Source organism: Entelurus aequoreus, linkage group LG26 (assembly GCF_033978785.1).
Source record: "Entelurus aequoreus isolate RoL-2023_Sb linkage group LG26, RoL_Eaeq_v1.1, whole genome shotgun sequence".
Taxonomy (NCBI): domain Eukaryota; kingdom Metazoa; phylum Chordata; class Actinopteri; order Syngnathiformes; family Syngnathidae; genus Entelurus; species Entelurus aequoreus.
In genome coordinates, this window is record NC_084756.1 from 1,519,112 (window position 1) to 1,537,473 (window position 18,362).

At 41.9% G+C, this 18,362-nt stretch overlaps 1 protein-coding gene across 2 annotated transcripts in view; it reads right to left on the bottom strand.

The window, feature by feature from the left end:
- phtf1 (putative homeodomain transcription factor 1) overlaps positions 1–18,362 on the bottom strand; it is a 58,945-nt gene that overhangs the window by 12,344 nt on the left and 28,239 nt on the right. Inside the window, exons 8-10 of one of the 2 annotated variants that reach the window (XM_062038054.1) lie at positions 16,843–16,995; positions 10,064–10,306; positions 9,856–9,984 (exon numbers count right to left, since the gene is read on the bottom strand). In XM_062038054.1, coding sequence (XP_061894038.1) covers positions 9,856–9,984; positions 10,064–10,306; positions 16,843–16,995 — 525 coding nt within the window. Of the gene's footprint in view, positions 1–9,855; positions 9,985–10,063; positions 10,307–16,830; positions 16,996–18,362 lie in introns of both variants that reach the window. The other variant, XM_062038053.1, reaches the window with a different exon arrangement.

Below are 18,362 nucleotides of genomic sequence, written 5' to 3' on the forward strand. Positions count from 1 at the left end.
AATGTGAAAACGTTTTTTTTTTATATAGAAAATGTACTAAAAATAAAAATAAATCACATGTAGATAAGTATTTACAGTCTTTTTGCAATACTTTGTTGATGCATCTACGGCAGCAAATACAGCCTTAAGTCATTTTGAATACGAGCTTCATCAGGTTGCATTGCAAGCGTTGCTTTTCATCCAGGATGTCTCTGTACATTGCTGCATTCATCTGTGTCTAGTCAGGGAGGTAACCCATTGGTCACGGTCAGAGCTACGGCATTCCTTTGTGGAGAGAGGAGAACCTTCCAGAAGGACAATCCACCAATCAGGCCTGTATGGTAGAGTGGCCAGGCGGATGCCAGTTCTTAGTAAAACGTTTGCCAATATGCACCTGATAAACTCTCAGACCATGAGAAACTAAATTCTCTGGTCTGATGAGACAAAGATTGAAGTCTTTGGCGTGAATGCCAACCGTCACGTTTGGAGAAAACCAGGCACCGCTCATCACAAGGCCAATACCATCCTTGCAATGAAGCAAACTGGTGGATGGTTTGTAGCTGCAGAGTGTGGGAGATGGGTCAGGATAGAGGGAAAGATAAATGCAGCAATGTACAGAGACATCCTGGATGAAAACCAACGCTTCAGATCTAACTAGATGGAGCTTAAAAGGTGCTGCAAAGAGGAATGGGTGAAACTGTCCAAAGATAGGTGTGCCAAGTTTGTGTCATCGTATTCAAAAAGACTCGAGGCTGTAATTGCTGCCAAAGGTGCATCAACAAAGTACTGAGCGAAGGGTCTGAATACTTATGCATTTTTGTAATAAATATGTAGAATGTTGAGGCCAACAATTAATTTATTCCATTTTGAAATAAGGCTGTAACATAACAAAATGTGGAAAAGTGAAGTCAGTTCTTTTCATTATGTTGGCCAACCTCTTAAGTCACACTGATATGTTGCATTCACATCAATTGTCTTTGCTGCCCTCTGGTGGCGCACATGATGTATCATCCTGTTGTTTGCAAAGTACAGTGGAGTGGAGCATATTATGATGACAACAGTCATGAAACATATGTATCTAACTATTTCCTGGGAATATCAGTGGAATAAGTGGCAGTCAACCTAGTTTTGCCGACTTCATTGATTAAAAAAAAATCAAAAATAGATTTATATATATATATATATATATATATATATATATATATATATATATATATATATATATATATATATATATATATATATATATATATACATTTTCCATCTGTTCTGTCCAGCCAGACAAATCATATTATTGATGTAGATGATCATATCTGCTGTATATACACTATATTGCCAAAAGTATTTGGCCACCTGCCTTGATTCACATATGAACTTGAAGTGCCATCGCATTCCTAATCCACAGGGTTCAATATGATGTCGGTCCACCGTTTGCAGCTATTATAGCTTCAACTCTTCTGGGAAGGCTGTGCACAAGGTTGCGGAGTGTGTTTATAGGAATTTTCCACCATTCTTCCAAAAGCGCATTGGTGAGGTCACACAGTGATGTTGGTCGAGAAGGCCTGGCTCTCAGTCTCCGTTCTAATTCATCCCAAAGGTGTTCTCGGGTTCAGGTCAGAACTACAAACCCCGTTTCCATATGAGTTGGGAAATTGTGTTAGATGTAAGTATAAACGGAATACAATGATTTGCAAATCATTTTCAACCCATATTCACTTGAATATGCTACAAAGACAACATATTTGATGTTCAAACTGATAAACATATTTTTTTTGCAAATAATCATTAACTTTAGAATTTGATGCCAGCAACACGCGCCAAACAAGTTGGGAAAGGTGGCAATAAATTCTGATAAAGTTGAGGAATGCTCATCAAACACTTATTTGGAACATCCCACAGGTGAACAGGCAAATTGGGAACAGGTGGGTGCCATGATTGGGTATAAAAGTAGATTCCATGAAATGCTCAGTCATTCACAAACAAGGATGGGGCGAGGGTCACCACTTTGTCAACAAATGCGGGAGCAAATTGTTAAACAGTTTAAGAAAAACCTTTCTCAACCAGTTATTGCAAGGACTTTAGGGATTTCACCATCTACGGTACATAATATCATCAAAGGGTTCAGAGAATCTGGAGAAATAACTGCACGTAAGCAGCTAAGCCTGTGACCTGTACTGCATCAACAAGCGACATCAGTGTGTAAAGGATATCACCACATGGGCTCAGGAACACTTCAGAAACCCACTGTCAGTAATTACAGTTGGTCGCTACATCTGTAAGTGCAAGTTAAAACTCTCCTATGCAAGGCGTAAACCGTTTATCAACAACACCCAGAAACGCCGTCGGCTTCGCTGGGCCTGAGCTCATCTAAGATGGACTGAGACAAAGTGGAAAAGTGTTCTGTGGTCTGACGAGTCCACATTTCAAATTGCTTTTGGAAACTGTGGACGTTGTGTCCTCCGGACCAAAGAGGAAAAGTACCATCCGGATTGTCATAGGCGCAACGTTGAAAAGCCAGCATCTGTGATGGTATGGGGGTGTATTAGTGCCAAAGACATCGGTAACTTACACATATGTGAAGGCGCCATTAATGCTGAAAGGTACATACAGGTTTTGGAGCAACATATGTTGCCATCCAAGCAACGTTACCATGGACGCCCCTGCTTATTTCAGCAAGACAATGCCAAGCCACGTGTTACATCAACGTGGCTTCATAGTAAAAGAGTGCGGGTACTGAACTGGCCTGCCTGTAGTCCAGACCTGTCTCCCATTTAAAATGTGTGGCGCATTATGAAGCCTAAAATACCACAACGGAGACCCCTGGACTGTTGAACAACTTAAGCTGTACATCAAGCAAGAATGGGAAATAATTCCACCTGAGAAGCTTAAAAAATATGTCTCCTCAGTTCCCAAACGTTTACTGAGTGTTGTTAAAAGGAAAGGCCATGTAACACAGTGCTGAACATGCCCTTTCCCAACTACTTTGGCACGTGTTGCAGCCATGAAATTCTAGGTTAATTATTATTTGCAAAAAAAAAATAAAGTTTATGAGTTTGAACATCAAATATCTTGTCTTTGTAGTGCATTCAATTGAATATGGTTTTGAAAAGGATTTGCAAATCATTGTATTCCGTTTATATTTACATCTAACACAATTTCCCAACTCATATGGAAACAGGGTTTGTATGTGCAGGCCAGTCAAGTTCATCCACACTAGACTCTGTCATCCATGTCTTTACGGACCTTGCTTTGTGCACTGGTACGCAGTCATGTTGGAAAAGGAAGGGGCCTGCTCCAAAATGTTCCCACAAGGTTAGGAGCATGGAATTGTCCAAAATGTTTTGGTATCCTGAAACATTCAAAGTTCCTTTCACTAGAACTGAAGGACCAAGCCCAACTCCTGAAAAACAACCCCACACCATAATTCCTCTCCTGGCAACTTCCAAACCCAGACTCGGCCATCAGATTGCCAGATGGAAAAGTGTGATTTATCACTCAAGAGAAGGCGTCTCCACTGCTCTAGAGTCCAGTGGCGACGTGCTTTACACCACTGGATCCCACGCTTTGCATTGGACTTGGTGCCGCCCTGAGATCGGTAGGTTGGAGTTCAAATCCCAGCCGAGTCATACCAAAGACTATAAAAATGGGACCCATAACCTCCCTGCTTGGCACTCAGCATCAAGGGTTGGAGTTGGGGGTTAAATCACCAAAATGATTCCCGGGCGCGGCGCCGCTGCTGCCCACTGCTCCCCAAGGGGATGGGTCAAATGCAGAGGACAAATTTCACCACATCTAGTGTGTGTGTGACAATCATTGGTACTTTAATCTTAATGTATGGCTAAGATGCAGCTGCTCGGCCATGGAAACTCATTCCATGAAGCTCCCTGCGTACTGTACGTGGGCTAATTGGAAGGTCACATGAAGTTTGGAGCTCTGTAGCAACTGACTGTACAGAAAGTCGGCGACCTCTTTGCACTATGCACTTCAGCATTCGCTGACCCCTCTCTATCAGTTTGCGTGGCCTACCACTTCGTGGCTGAGTTGCTGTTGTTCCCAAACTCTTCTATTTTCTTATAATATAGCAGACCGTTGACTTTGGAATATTTAGGAGCGAGGAAATGTCACGACAAGATTTGTTGCACAGGTGACATCCTATGACAGTTCCACGCTGGAAATCACTGAGCTCCTGAGAGCGGCCCATTCTTTAACAAATCTTTGTAGAAACAGTCTCCATGCCTAAGTGCTTGATTTTCAAATTATTTGTGATTATTGTTTGTAATGATTCCTAATAGATTAAAAAACAATCTAAAATGTATTAAAACAAATTTAAAAAAAGTTTTTAATCCATCCTGTCCAGCCGCTCAGACAAATCATATTGTTTATGTACAAAACCCAAAACCAGTGAAGCTGGCACGTTGTGTAAATCATAAATAAAAACAGAATACAATTATTTGCAAATCCTTTTCAACTTATATTCAATTGAATAGACTGCATAGACAAGATACTTAAAGTTCAAAATGAGAAACTTAAGCTTAAAGTCTCTTTTTTTTATTTGATTATTTTAGGCTTCATATTGCGCTACACATTTTCAATGGGAGACAGGTCTGGACTGCAGGCAGGCCAGTCTAGTACCCGCACTCTTTTACTATGAAGCCACGCTGTTGTAAGACGTAGCTTGGCATTGACTTGCTGAAATAAGCAGGGGCGTCCATGATAACGTTGCTTGGATGGCAACATATGTTGCTCCAAAACCTGTAGGTACCTTTCAGCATTAATAGTGCCTTCACAGATGTGTAAGTTACCCATGCCTTGGGCACTAATACATCCCCATACCATCACACATGCTGGCTTTTCAACTTTGTGCCTAGAACAATCCGGATGGTTCTTTTCCTCTTTGGCCCGGAAGACACGACGTCCACAGTTTCCAAAAACAATTTGAAATGTGAACTCGTCAGAGCACAGAACACTTTTCCACTTTGCATCAGTCCATCTTAGATGAGTTTGGGCCCAATGAAGCGTTTCTGATAAATGGCTTTGGCTTTGCATAGTAGAGTTTTAACTTGCACTTACAGATGTAGCAACGAACTGTAGTTACTGACAGTGGTTTTCTGAAGTGTTCCTGAGCCCATGTGGTGTTATTTTTTTACACACTGATGTTGCTTTTTAAATGCACTAAGGCAGGGGTCTCAAACTCAATTTACCTGGGGGCCACTGGAGCTAGGGTCTGGGTGAGGCTGGGCCGCATCAGGTTTTCAACAAAAAAAACGCATTTATTAAAAACAGAAAAAAAAAGAAAAAAAAAACTGTCTTCAATGCTTTTGCTTCTGCTATACCCTACACTTTTTCAGTGCTTTGGTTCCGGTTTTCCACAAGAAAAGCTCTGATAAAACATTCCACTGTTCTCAAATATCTTAATTTTTAATTTTCTACACAAAATAAGATGAAAAAATAAATAAACAAATAAAGAATAAAGAAAATAAATCAATCAATCAGTAATAAATAAATAAAATAATAATAAAACAGCAAATAAGAAAAACTTAAGAAACCACATATAGTTGGTGGGTAGAGAAATTATTTTTTTTCAGATTCAAATTAACAGTATTAACAGTTATTTAACCTTTAACATGAACATTAATGAAACTTTCAACATGAACTGTTCTGAACATGGCTTCTCTTGCCTACTTTTGGCTAGAGGTCTGGCAGCGCTTCCTCTCGCATAGCCGAGCCACATTTGGCTTGAGGGAGGAAGCAATTGAGACCCTCAGTAGACTTTGAAGATGCTCATCAGTAAGTCTGGTCCTGTACTTGGACTTATTGAAGTTCAAGGTGGAGAAGAGCTTTTCACACAAGTACGTGCTCCCAAAAAGGCACATGGTCCGCTTGAACATTCTGGAAAGCTCAGGGAAGCTGGGAGTCAATTCTCTCAAAAATTGCCCAAGCTTGTCTGCTCTTCCACTCACCTCCCTGAACTTGGCTTTGAGTTCAGAGTTGCACTGCAGGTCAATGAGCTCCATTTGAAGCACAGGAGGGGCATCTTGCACATCAAAGGAGAAGGGGTCCGCAAAAATTTGAAATGTGGCTCTGTGCGTCTTGAAGTCTGCAAATCTGTGGTCAAATTCCTCCTGTAGCTTCAAAATGGCATCAGCATACTTCTCACCACTGAATGGTGTGCCTGCATCCACAAGTGCCTTGCATGCTGGGAAATGGCAAAGGTTTGTCTGAGATAGCTGAACTTTCCATAGCATAAGTTTTGTGGAGAATGCTCTCACATTGTCATAGGCAGCACTGACAAGTTGCCCCTGGCCTTGTAACCTCTTGTTCAGTACATTAAGCTCATGCGTGACATCAACAAGAAAAGCTAAGTCCATGAGCCATATAGGATCACTTAACACAGGAACAGCCACCCCATTCTTCTCCATGAAGACTTTCACTTCTGCTCTCAACTCAAAAAATCTCTTCAACATGTTTCCCCTGCTGAGCCAACGTACCTCGGTGAAGTAAAGCACGTCCCCATATTCTGACTCCATTTCTTCTAAAAAAGCACGGAACCTTCTGTGTTTTAAGCCCCTGGATCTGATGTGGTTGATGCATTGCACAACAACAGACATCACGTTGTCAAATTTCAGGCATTTGCTGCAAAGGGCCTGCTGATGGATAATGCAGTGCAGAGCTATGGCTTCCTCCACACCCTCCTCTTCCAGTTTTTTTTGAACAAGTGCCACCAGTCCATTTTTCCTCCCTGTCATTGATGGCGCTCCATCAGTTGTTATCCCAACAAATCTCTTCCATGAAAAACCGGCATTCTCAATGGCATCACACAGCTGGTGAAATATCTCCTGAGCGGTGGTCTGGCCATGCATTGGCATTACTGTGAGCAACTCCTCTGTCACTTCAAAATTGTCATCAACACCACGGACATATATTGCGAGCTGGGCAGTGTCAGTGATGTCTGTGGTCTCATCAAGAGCGACTGAGTATACACTGAAACATTTTGCTTTCTCACACAGTTGATCATAAATGTCACTTGACATGTCACAAATGCGCTCTGCCACGGTGTTGGCAGAAAGGCTGATGTTGCTGAACTGACCTTTCTTTTCTGGACAGACAATACTTGCAGCCTGTAACAGGCACTTTTTGACAAATTCACCTTCTGTAAATGGCTTTCCTGCTTTAGCAATCATCTCACTAACCACATAGCTAGCTTCGACTGCTGCGTTATTCTCTTTGGTTACTTTCTTAAAAAAATCTTGTTGCTTCAGTAGACATGTTTTAAGATTGGCAACTCGGTTGGCTCTCTCATCTCCCTGGTATTTTGCATAGTCCTCAGCATGTCTAGTTGTGTAATGACGTTTCAAATTGTATTCCTTATGCACCGCAACTTTCTCTGTGCAAATAAGACACGTCGGAGTGCCCCTGTGCTCCACAAAGAAATACTGAATTTCCCACTTTTCCTGAAATTGTCTGTGCTCATCACCAACCTTTCTCTTCACTGCAGGCTTTGAGAAAGACATGTTTGGGGCTGTGTAATATATAATTTCACTAGGTATCGCTGTTGTGTTGAAGTTTAAGTTTTAGTGTTTAGCTGACGTACAAAGAACGTAATTTCCGCTGGTACCAGATTGGCTCAGGGTCCTGCGCCTGCATATGACGTCGAGCACGGCACAGTTAGTGATTGGTTGAACGTCAGAAACCATGGAAACACAAAGTGTTTGTGGTGGCCGTTTAATATTTATATTATAAGTTCTCCCTATAAACGTGCATTTTTTTCACACTGACAGGCTCAGATAGTTACAATAAGTGTCCGACAACATACTAGAAAGGAGAAATTAACGTATGTCTACCTTTAGCTTGAGATCGCTGTTTGTTGCGAGAGCCAATCAGTGTGGAGAGTCTCATAACGTTACTGCACACAGGTCCTGTGCGGTGTCCTGCAGGCTGCTGTGCCCGCTGCAGTTTATGGAAGACAGAGTTTACCGACAACCGTTTAACGACCAGGAGAGTTTATGTTTCGCAGCCGGCTCTGGAGGGAGAGAGCCGGTGAATCCCCTGTTTACTGACCGGGAGGAGAGAGCCGGTGAATCCCCTGTGAACTTCCCCTGACCGGGGGAATGGGACTGGACCGGAGTTCGCTGGCGGTTTACCTGACCGGGAGTTTCGGAGGGAGAGAACCGGGGGAAAACCGACGAGATTACATACAAAGTCAATGCAGACCGGAGGTTGTTTATTTTTTTCGCGGGACTGGACCGGAGGACTGAACCACTGCTAGCTGGCAGGCAGCCGGCTCAGAGCAGCAGCACTGAAGGAGAGAACTGGGGGAAAAACCCACAGTTTACCGGCGGCCGTTTACTGACCATGGGAGTATTTTTGAGTATTTTGCGATTATTTTTGTCGCTTTTGCTGTGAACACCCCTTTAGTCCACACAGCAGCAGAACAACAACAAACAGCGATCTCAAGCTAAAGGTAGACATACGTTCATTTCTCCTTTCTAGTATGTTGTCGGACACTTATTGTAACTATCTGAGCCTGTCAGTGTGAAAAAAATGCACGTTTATAGGGAGAACTAGGGAGAATGTGACGCCTCCAGAGGGTATCATGTACCCAGAAATGACAGCGGAGCTTCGGACTTTCAGAGCAGTACAGCGCAGTGATGGTGGTGATCTCAGTCATGGATGATGAGAGAAAAAGCAAAACAGGCGGGCTCGCTCGCGTATGGGCGGGACAAAATCGTGTCAATTGTGTCCGGTGTGCACACAGCTTTAAGCTGTCATTTCTGGGTACATGATACCATACAGCATCCATGTCAAACTCGCGCGGGCCGCACTAACATTAAACTTTCATATCAAGGCGGGGGCCTCAAACTAGCGTCCGGCGGGCCGCATTTGGCCCGCGGGCCGCGAGTTTGAGACCCCTGCACTAAGGGATCGAAGGTCCGTAATATCATCGCTTACGTGCAGGGATTTTCCAGATTCTCTGAACATTTTGATGATATTACGGACCGTAGATGGTGAAATCCCTAAATTTCTTGCAATAGCTCGTTGAGAAATGTTGCTCTTAAACTGTTCGACAATTTGCTCACGCATTTGTTCACAAAGTGGTGAGCCTCGCACCATCCTTGTTTGTGAATGACTGAGCATTTCATGGAAGCTGCTTTTATACACAATCATGGCACCCACCTGTTCCCAATTAGCCTGTTCACCTGTGGGATGTTCTAAATAAGTGTTTGATGAGCATTCCTTAAGTTTCTCAGTCTTTTTTGACACTTGTGCCAGCTTTTTTGAAACATGTTGCAGGCATCAAATTCCAAATGAGTTAATATTTGCAAAAAAACAAAGTTTTCTAGTTCGAACGTTAAGTATCTTGTCTTTGCAGTCTATTCAATTGAATATAGGTTGAAAAGGATCTGCAAATCATTGTATTCTGTTTTTAATTTACCATTTACACTACGTGCCAACTTCACTGGTCTTGGGGTTTGTTGATGATCTATATCTGCTGTACAGATTTACTTGAGTAAAGAGAAGTGTTGAATACCTTGCCTTATTTGTATTTGACTTTATTAAAAGTTTTCTTTTAAATAAAATAAAAATGTATCATATCTGATTTTCTATTTTATGGAGGAATGTAGTTAATCATAGAACTGGCACCCAATATTATTAAAAAAGTATAGATTTTGATCGGGAATGGATTCTGAAGCGAATCGTTACCCTGAAGAATCGAATTGAATTGTGTGGTGCCCAGAGATTCACAGCTCTACAGACTACCTAAAGTTGTTTTTGATTCCATTCCTTCAAGTTTATGTGCCTTTTGCAACATCAGCATGTTTTTTGTAGTGCAGCACATTGTCATGTAAGAGGTTTAAAAGGCTCTGGCCGCCGTACCCGAGTGAGTATGATCCCGCTGATCTCCAACACGGACATGTCTGCTTTCTTACACTCGCCCTGCTCCCAAATGATGGCACTTACTCGGTCCTTGGCAGGATGGCACGCCTGGAGCCAAGACAGCTGGTGCTGCCACACAATGCACATGATTAATGCGCACAATCATAACACAGAAACCATCTCTGAAAGGCGTAGTTGGTAACCGTACTCCAGTGATGCCTTGCTGCAGGCTCTCGTCATCGCTGCTCAGCGTGGTGTTCTGCTGAAGCGCCAAGCTGGCGGCAAACCTCCCGTTGTCCTCGCTGTCGCTGCTGCCGGTGGAGACGGTGTCTGGGCCTTGGAGAAGCTCCTCCCACATGGTGTCGTCGGTGTCAGAGGCCGGACGGGAGCCCGTGCTCGGTCTGAGGCGCTCTAACTCTCGCGGCTTCACCTTGAAGGCACTGGTGCATTCCTACCTTTGCACAAGTAACATATGAGGAACATCTCTCCGTATGATGCTTGCAGTTCTACACCGATGCAAACCACAATAACACACATGCAGTTATTTCTATGTCACAAGCTGGTGCAGCAGATCAGGATAAAAAAACCTATCATACTATTAAGATTAGAGATGTCCGATAATATCGGACTGCCGATATTATTGGCCGATAAATGCTTTAAAGGCCTACTGAAATGAATTTTTTTTAATTAAACGGGGATAGCAGATCCATTCTATGTGTCATACTTGATCATTTCGCGATATTGCCATATTTTTGCTGAAAGGATTTAGCAGAGAACATCGACGATAAAGTTCGCAACTTTTGATCGCTGATAAAAAAAAGCCTTGCCTGTACCGGAAGTAGCGTGACGTCACAGGCTGAAGGGCTCCTCACATTTCCCCATTGTTTACAATGCAGCGAGAGCGATTCGGACCGAGAAAGCGACGATTACCCCATTCATTTGAGAGAGGATGAAAGATTCGTGGATGAGGAACGTCAGAGCGAAGGACTAGAGTGCAGTGCAGGACGTATCTTTTTTCGCTCTGACCGTAACTTAGGTACAAGGGTTCATTGGATTCCATACTTTCTCCTTTTTCTATTGTGGATCACGGATTTGTATTTTAAACCACCTCGGATACTATATCCTCTTGAAAATGAGAGTCGAGAACGCAAAATGGACATTCACAGTGACTTTCATCTCCACGACAATACATCGGCGAAGCACTTTAGCTACGGAGCTAACGTGCTAGCATCGTGCTTAAATGCAGATAGAAACAAAAGAAATAAACCCCTGACTGGAAGGATAGACAGAAAATCAACAATACTATTAAACCACGGACCTGTAAATACACGGTTAATGCTTTCCAGCTTGGCGAAGCTTAACAATGCTGTTGCTAACGACGCCATTGAAGCTAACTTAGCAACGGACCTCACAGAGCTATGATAAAAACATTAGCGCTCCACCTACGCCAGCCAGCCCTCATCTGCTCATCAACACCCGTGCTCACCTGCATTCCAGCGATCGACGGAAGGACGAAGGACTTTACCCGATCATCCGTGCGGTCGGCGGCTAGCGTCGGATAGCGCGTCTGCTATCCAAGTCAAAGTCCTCCTGGTTGTGTTGCTACAGCCAGCCGCTAATACACCGATCCCACCTACAACTTTCTTCTTTGCAGTCTTCATTGTTCATTAAACAAATTGCAAAAGATTCACCAACACAGATGTCCAGAATACTGTGGAATTTTGAGATGAAAACAGCTTTTTTGTATTGGATTCAATGGTGTCCGAATACTTCTGTTTAACTATTGACGTCACGCGCATACGTAATCATACATAGTTGTTTTTAACCGGAAGTTTAGCGGAAAATTTAAAATTGCACTTTATAAGTTAACCCGGCCGTATTGGCATGTGTTGCAATGTTAAGATTTCATCATTGATATATAAACTATCAGACTGCGTGGTCGGTAGTAGTGGGTTTCAGTAGGCCTTTAAAATGTAATATCGGAAATTATCGGTATCCGTTTCAAAATTATCGGTATCCGTTTCAAAAAGTAAAATGTATGACTTTTTAAAACGCCGCTGTGTACACGGACGTAGGGAGAAGTACAGAGCGCCAATAAACCTTAAAGGCACTGCCTTTGCGTGCCGGCCCAGTCACATAATATCTACGGCTTTTCACACACACAAGTGAATGCAGCCATACTTGGTCAACAGCCATACAGGTCACACTGAGGGTAGCCGTATAAACAACTTTAACACTGTTAGAAATATGCGCCACACTGTGAACCCACACCAAACAAGAATGATAAACACATTTCGGGAGAACATTCGCACCGTAACACAACATAAACACAACAGAACAAATACCCAGAACCCCTTGCAGCACTAACTCTTCCGGAACGCTACAATATACACGTAGCGTTGTTAAAAAAATAATGCACTTTGTGACTTCAACAATAAATATGGCAGTGCCATGTTGGCATTTTTTTCCATGACTTGAGTTGATTTATTTTGGAAAACCTTGTTACATTGTTTAATGCATCCAGCGGGGCATCACAACAAAATTAGGCATAATAATGTGTTAATTCCACGACTGTATATATTGGTATCGGTTGATATCGGAATCTGTAATTAAGAGTTGGACAATATCGGAATATCGGATATTGGCAAAAAAGCCATTATCGGACATCTCTAATTAAAATGTTTGACTACCATCTACAGACTAGGGATGTGTACGTACATATTATATTAGTACATGGGTGTCAAACTCTGGCCCGCGGGCCAAAATTTCACTTGGCCCTTGAGGCGATATCAACTTAACACTAGAGCTGGCCCGCCGATTATATACAGCGCCGGTGCCGCGGTAACACCGCATTGACCGCTAATTCTCATACTTGCCAACCCTCCCGGGAGACTCCCAAATTTCAGTGCCCCTCCTGAAAATCGTCACGTCTGCTTTTCATCCAGTCCAACAAGTGCTGGCCCAGTCACATAATATGTGCGGCTTCTGCACGCACACACAAGTGAATGCAACGCATAGTTGATCAACAGCGATACAGGTTACACTGAGGGTTACCGTATAAACAACTTTAACAATGTTAGAAATATACTACACACTGTGAACCCACACCAAAGTTTGACTCCTGCCTTGTTTACTTTAGTGACAACTAGGTATAGCGGTACTAGAATAGTATTGCGGTACCAATGAATCAAAAACGGTACTATACTCTGTTTGAAAAGTGCCGGTTCCCCAATTGTATTTATTTTTTAACGGGCATGACGGCGCGTCGTCACGTTTTGACATTGCTGGTTTTACGAGCATAGGAACATGTTCGGCAGTGCACAATCACGGAGTACTTACAAGCAGACACAGTGTGTAAACAGAAAAGGGAGAACGGACGCATTTTGGCCTAAAAATTAAACAAAGGTGAAGTTATAACACTGAAATGCCTTCAGGAAAAGGTGCTTTAAAACATGGCTAGCTAGCTAGCAGCTAGCATCCACCCGCAGTCGGCAGTGTTTTAGCTACTTCTACATCACTAATCCTCGCCTCCATGGCGACAAATAAAGTGAGTTTCTTACAAGTATTATCCCTGCAGGACGAGGAATAGCTAGACATTCTTCACTACCCACCGTAGCTTACCTGAATGTAAACAAACGCCTTGGGTGGATCTACAAGGTGGATCTACTACTAGGATTACGTCAATATTTTTTATGGTCACAAAATCTTTTTTCCTTTTTTAAAAATTCATAGTATGTTTATAAACTCAGGAAATACGTCCCTGGACACATGAGGACTTTGAATATGACCAATGTATGATCCAGTAACTACTTGGTATCAGATCGATACCTAAATTTGTGGTATTATCCAAAACTAATTTTACATGAGCTGATTAGCTGATTATGACATTTTAACAGAAGTTAAAAGTGTCATAACTTTTGTTGAAACGGAAAATAACCAGATATTAACAGTAAATTAACTAGTTGATTAATAATACATTTTCACAGCTTGTCCCTCATAATGTTGACAAAATAATAGAATGATAAATGACACAATATGTTACTGCATACGTCAGCAGACTAATTAGGAGCCTTTGTTTGTTTACTTACCATCAGTGTGTGAATGTGTGAATGTGTGTGTGTGAATGGGTGAATGTGGAAAATAGTGTCAAAGCGCTTTGAGTTCCTTAAAAAAAAGGTAGAAAAGCGCTATACAAATACAACCCATTTACCATTACTTACTACTAAAAGACAAGTTGTCTAGTATGTTCACAATTTTATTTAAGGACAAAATTGTTCTTCGATTGCAACAAGAAACATATGTTTAATCTTAATCTTTAATCTTTAATGTACCATAAGATTTTTTGTTAAAATAAAGCCAATAATGCATTTTTTGTATTGGATTACATTTTGGTACCGGTAACCAAAATATTGGTATCGGGACAACGCTGTGACGACCTTCTTAAAAGTTTTGTAATCAATCAGAAATCAGAAGTAAATCAGAAATATCAAGCAGCTAAAATGAGCCAAACATTGATAAGTGTGAAGAGAGGGTTTTACATTTTTCCTATCTTGCACTCTAATGGATTTAAATTAATCTAATTTAGATTTTTTTTGTATTTGTACGTTGTTCATAATATCCACAAAGTTAAGTGAGCAGGTTGTGTTATGTGTGACTATGTGTTGACCTTTATGTTAGTTGGAATTTTTCCCCCCACCATGACTAGGGAAGGTTGTTTGGTTTGTGTCAAATAAGTAAATGCGGTGCTATTATTTCAAAGTACTTTCAAAGGTCATTAACCTGATTTACTCACATTTTCCACAAGATGGCAGCAAATATGTAGTATTCAGATACTGTCTGGTATTTAAGATTAATATGAAAGCACTCCGCGGTGCATGCGAAAAATTGAAGAGGCTGGCGGGCCGCACTTGGCCCGTGGCCCATAGTTTGGACACCCCTGATCTAGGTGTAATATTCTTGTGTTCAGACAAAGTTTTTTGTGTTAGAGATGTTTCTTAACAGCGGACAGTTTTGGCTGACACTTCGGGGAACTATATTTTGACAGTTTCCCAGCTTGGTCAGCTGTTTTTAGACACATCACACCAGGAAGTTACAACAGCTCTGACGAAGGCTGAAGTGTCAGCAGGTAAGAAACACCTCTTACACAAAAAAATGTGTCTGAACACAAGCACATATCTATTTCAGACGACAAGATGAACGCAACCGATCCACTTCAACATCAATATTACTAATCGATACCGATATTAATCTGTACTCTTATCGGTACTATATGTAATCGGTGTAAATAAAAATGTGAAAAACGTTGTTTATTAGCACAAGAGGATGTACACCAGCAACATCATGTAACATCTCACAGCAGGAAAGTATTTTATCAACACCTACTTTTTAGGTCTAAAACAAGTCAACAATGTTTAGCAGAGCAAAGTGCAATGCCGTTGTTTTGTCATCATCTTGCAAAGACCACACAGGTTCATCACTGTGTTTCTATTCATTACAATTACACTAAGATGGAAATAATATTGACTTATTCATGTGATTCTACAAAATATATGACATAAAACATATAACATACCGTATTTTTCGGACTATAAGTCGCTCCGGAGTATACGTCGCACCGGCCAAAAATGCACAACAAAGAAGGAAAAAAACATATATACGTCGCACTGGAGTATAAGTCGCATTTTTGGGGGAAATTTATTTGATAAAATCCAACACCAAGAATAAACATTTGAAAGGCAATTTAAAATAAATAAAGAATAGTGAACAACAGGCTGAATAAGTGTACGCCATATGACGCACAAATAACCAACTGAGAACGTGCCTGGTATGTTAACGCAACACATCATGGCAAGAGTCATTCAAATAACTATAACACATAGAACATGCTATACGTTGTCCAAACAATCTGTCACTCCCGATCGCTAAATATTCTTCCTCGGTGTCGCCTCTGGTATGTCCTTTCTTTCTGCTTGATTGCCGTTCTCTGCTGCATTTTTCACTACGTCCAGTTTGTAATCTGCAGTATATGATTTCCTTTTCGGTGCCATTTTTGTTCAGTCCTTCTCAGTTTTTATAAGTTACCGCCAATGTTGATGTGATCCATTTTAATAGTTACGGCAGTAGCATATAGCAGTTAGCATCCCATGACCCACAATGCACTTCTGCCATGACCCTCCCCCGCCTAATTGTTATTGGTTGACGTGTGAGTGACGATTGCTGACGTGTGTGTGACGATTGCTGCCATTTGCTTCGTCTCTTACGCGAATGAGATAAATAATATTATTTTATATTTTACGGTAATGTGTTAATAATTTCACACATAGTCGCTCCGGAGTATATGTCGCACCCACGGTCAAACTATGAAAAAAACTGCGATTTATAATCTGAAAAATACGGTAAATCAATTATCATGTTAGGTGGGTGTGCATTAAAGGTGTGTTTTGATGCCACACAAACGATGGAGTGACGTTAGATGGAGACTAGAGTTTTGTCATTGGATGCTATCTTGCCTCAGAGCAACTTTATGGATTATTATATTAGTTAAACTTTTCACTTTTTTGAGTGGATTAATAATGGCTCACTGGATCGCTAAGAGGACGCTTGATGAAGCGCGGTAGCGGCGGTCCTGACTCGTGAGTAAAGCGCGTTCACTTCAAACAGACACCAACTCTTATTAGCGTGTGTGACTTTGAGGAGGAAATATTGTTGTGTTACAAACGCTTGTGTGGTGTTGCTTCCTTATTTGTCATTATTTATAACTGATTATCAGACCCTTTGTTTATGCGTTGCAGCAGCACAAGTAAACGTCGGTCAGCTGGATAAAATAAAAATACAGATAACCGTATCATTTGTCCAAAATCTTAACCCAACTAGGAACCAGTCCAAAAAATACCGGTACTCGGTATACATCCCTACACAGGACTGAAGGGGAAGTGTGTTGCTCATCAGACAATTCATATGGATTGTAAAGTTCACCTGAGGCCTCACCGCAGCTTTTGGGTTGGACTTTCTTGACCTCAAAGAAGACTGCGAGGCTGCGCATTTCTCCTGAGGAGGATGAATCACTTCCACTGGTTGCACCCCGTCCTCTTCTTCACTAGAGAGCTCGTCAGATGCTCCAAAGTCTGACTTTCTTTTGCTCTACAACATAAAACAAATAGTACATTTTACCAACAGAATGTATTTGTTATTTACAGATGTTTTGTATTGCTACATAGTCGTCCCTCGCCATGTGGTGCTTTTAAGTTTGCCGTTTTACTCCATTGCAGATTTTTTTAAAGCATGTACCGTATTTTCCGGACCGGAGGGCGCACCGGATTATAAGGCGCACTGCCGATGAGTGGGTCTAGTCAGGTCTATTTTCATACAAAAGGCGCGTCGGATTATAGGGCGCATTAAAAGGGTTGTATTATTTTTTTATCAATTGAAAACACTTCCTTATGGTCTACATAACATGTAATGGTGGATCTTTGGTCAAAATGTTGCATAGATGATGTTTTACCGATCATCTTCAAGCCGCTTTCTGACAGTCGCTTCAGGAGACGCCGTTTTGTGGGCAGTCTTATTTACGTGGCTCACCTTCGGCAGCGTCTTTTCTCCGTCATCTTTGTTGTAGCGGTGTAGCGTGCAAGGACGGGAGTGGAACAAGTGTCAAAAGATGGAGCTAATTGTTTTAATGACATTCAGACTTTACTTGAATCAATAATGGAGCAGTATTTCTGTCTTGCCTCTTGGTGAGGGTGGTCGCATTTTTCCCTGCTCCTCCTCCTTCCCGCTTGCTTTCTTGTGTCCTTGTCTTTGTCTGAACTTTTTGAAGCCTCTTTTCTTGAGCTGTCCTCAAATCTAAACATCAAAATGAATTTGATCAACTGGACTCTCGACGCAATTGACACAGTCTTTTCGACAAGGAAAAGAGGTTCGGGGGAGCTTGGCTGCCCTGATGGAACCATTGCTGCGGGGTACGTGAGAGATTCCTGGAATCATGTGCCTCTCAGTCCTTTCCATCGAGGACGTGGAAGACATCTACCTATTTGGAGCTGTGATCGCAGGGCATTTGCTGATTGGGCTGGGCATTGCTCTGATGTATCGTCAAATTCGGAAGACGATGGCAGCCACTCAAGGGGCCAACAGGCTGTTCAACGCAATGGAAGGATTGGGTCGTGCTGTGGGATCACAGACTGGAGCGATTGCTGATTTGAATCGCAAAATGGATTCCATCTTGATGAAGTTTGCAGAGAAAGAATACATTGGAATTGTCAGAGCCAGCATACAGAGCAGGAATGTCATTGTTTTGACTGCTCGAAGAAAAAACAACATCTTAATCTACGATTTGATTCCCTCGAATGGCCTTGAGGAACAGGCTGTTTGAAAACACTCCCCTGAGGACTCCTCAAAGATGGACGCTTTTGACCTTCCCTTTTTTTCAAAAGCACCTGGGTCGGACTCTTGAACTCTTGAACTCTTGGGGCCGGCCTCGGCCCATAAAGACAATTCCAACATCTCACCCA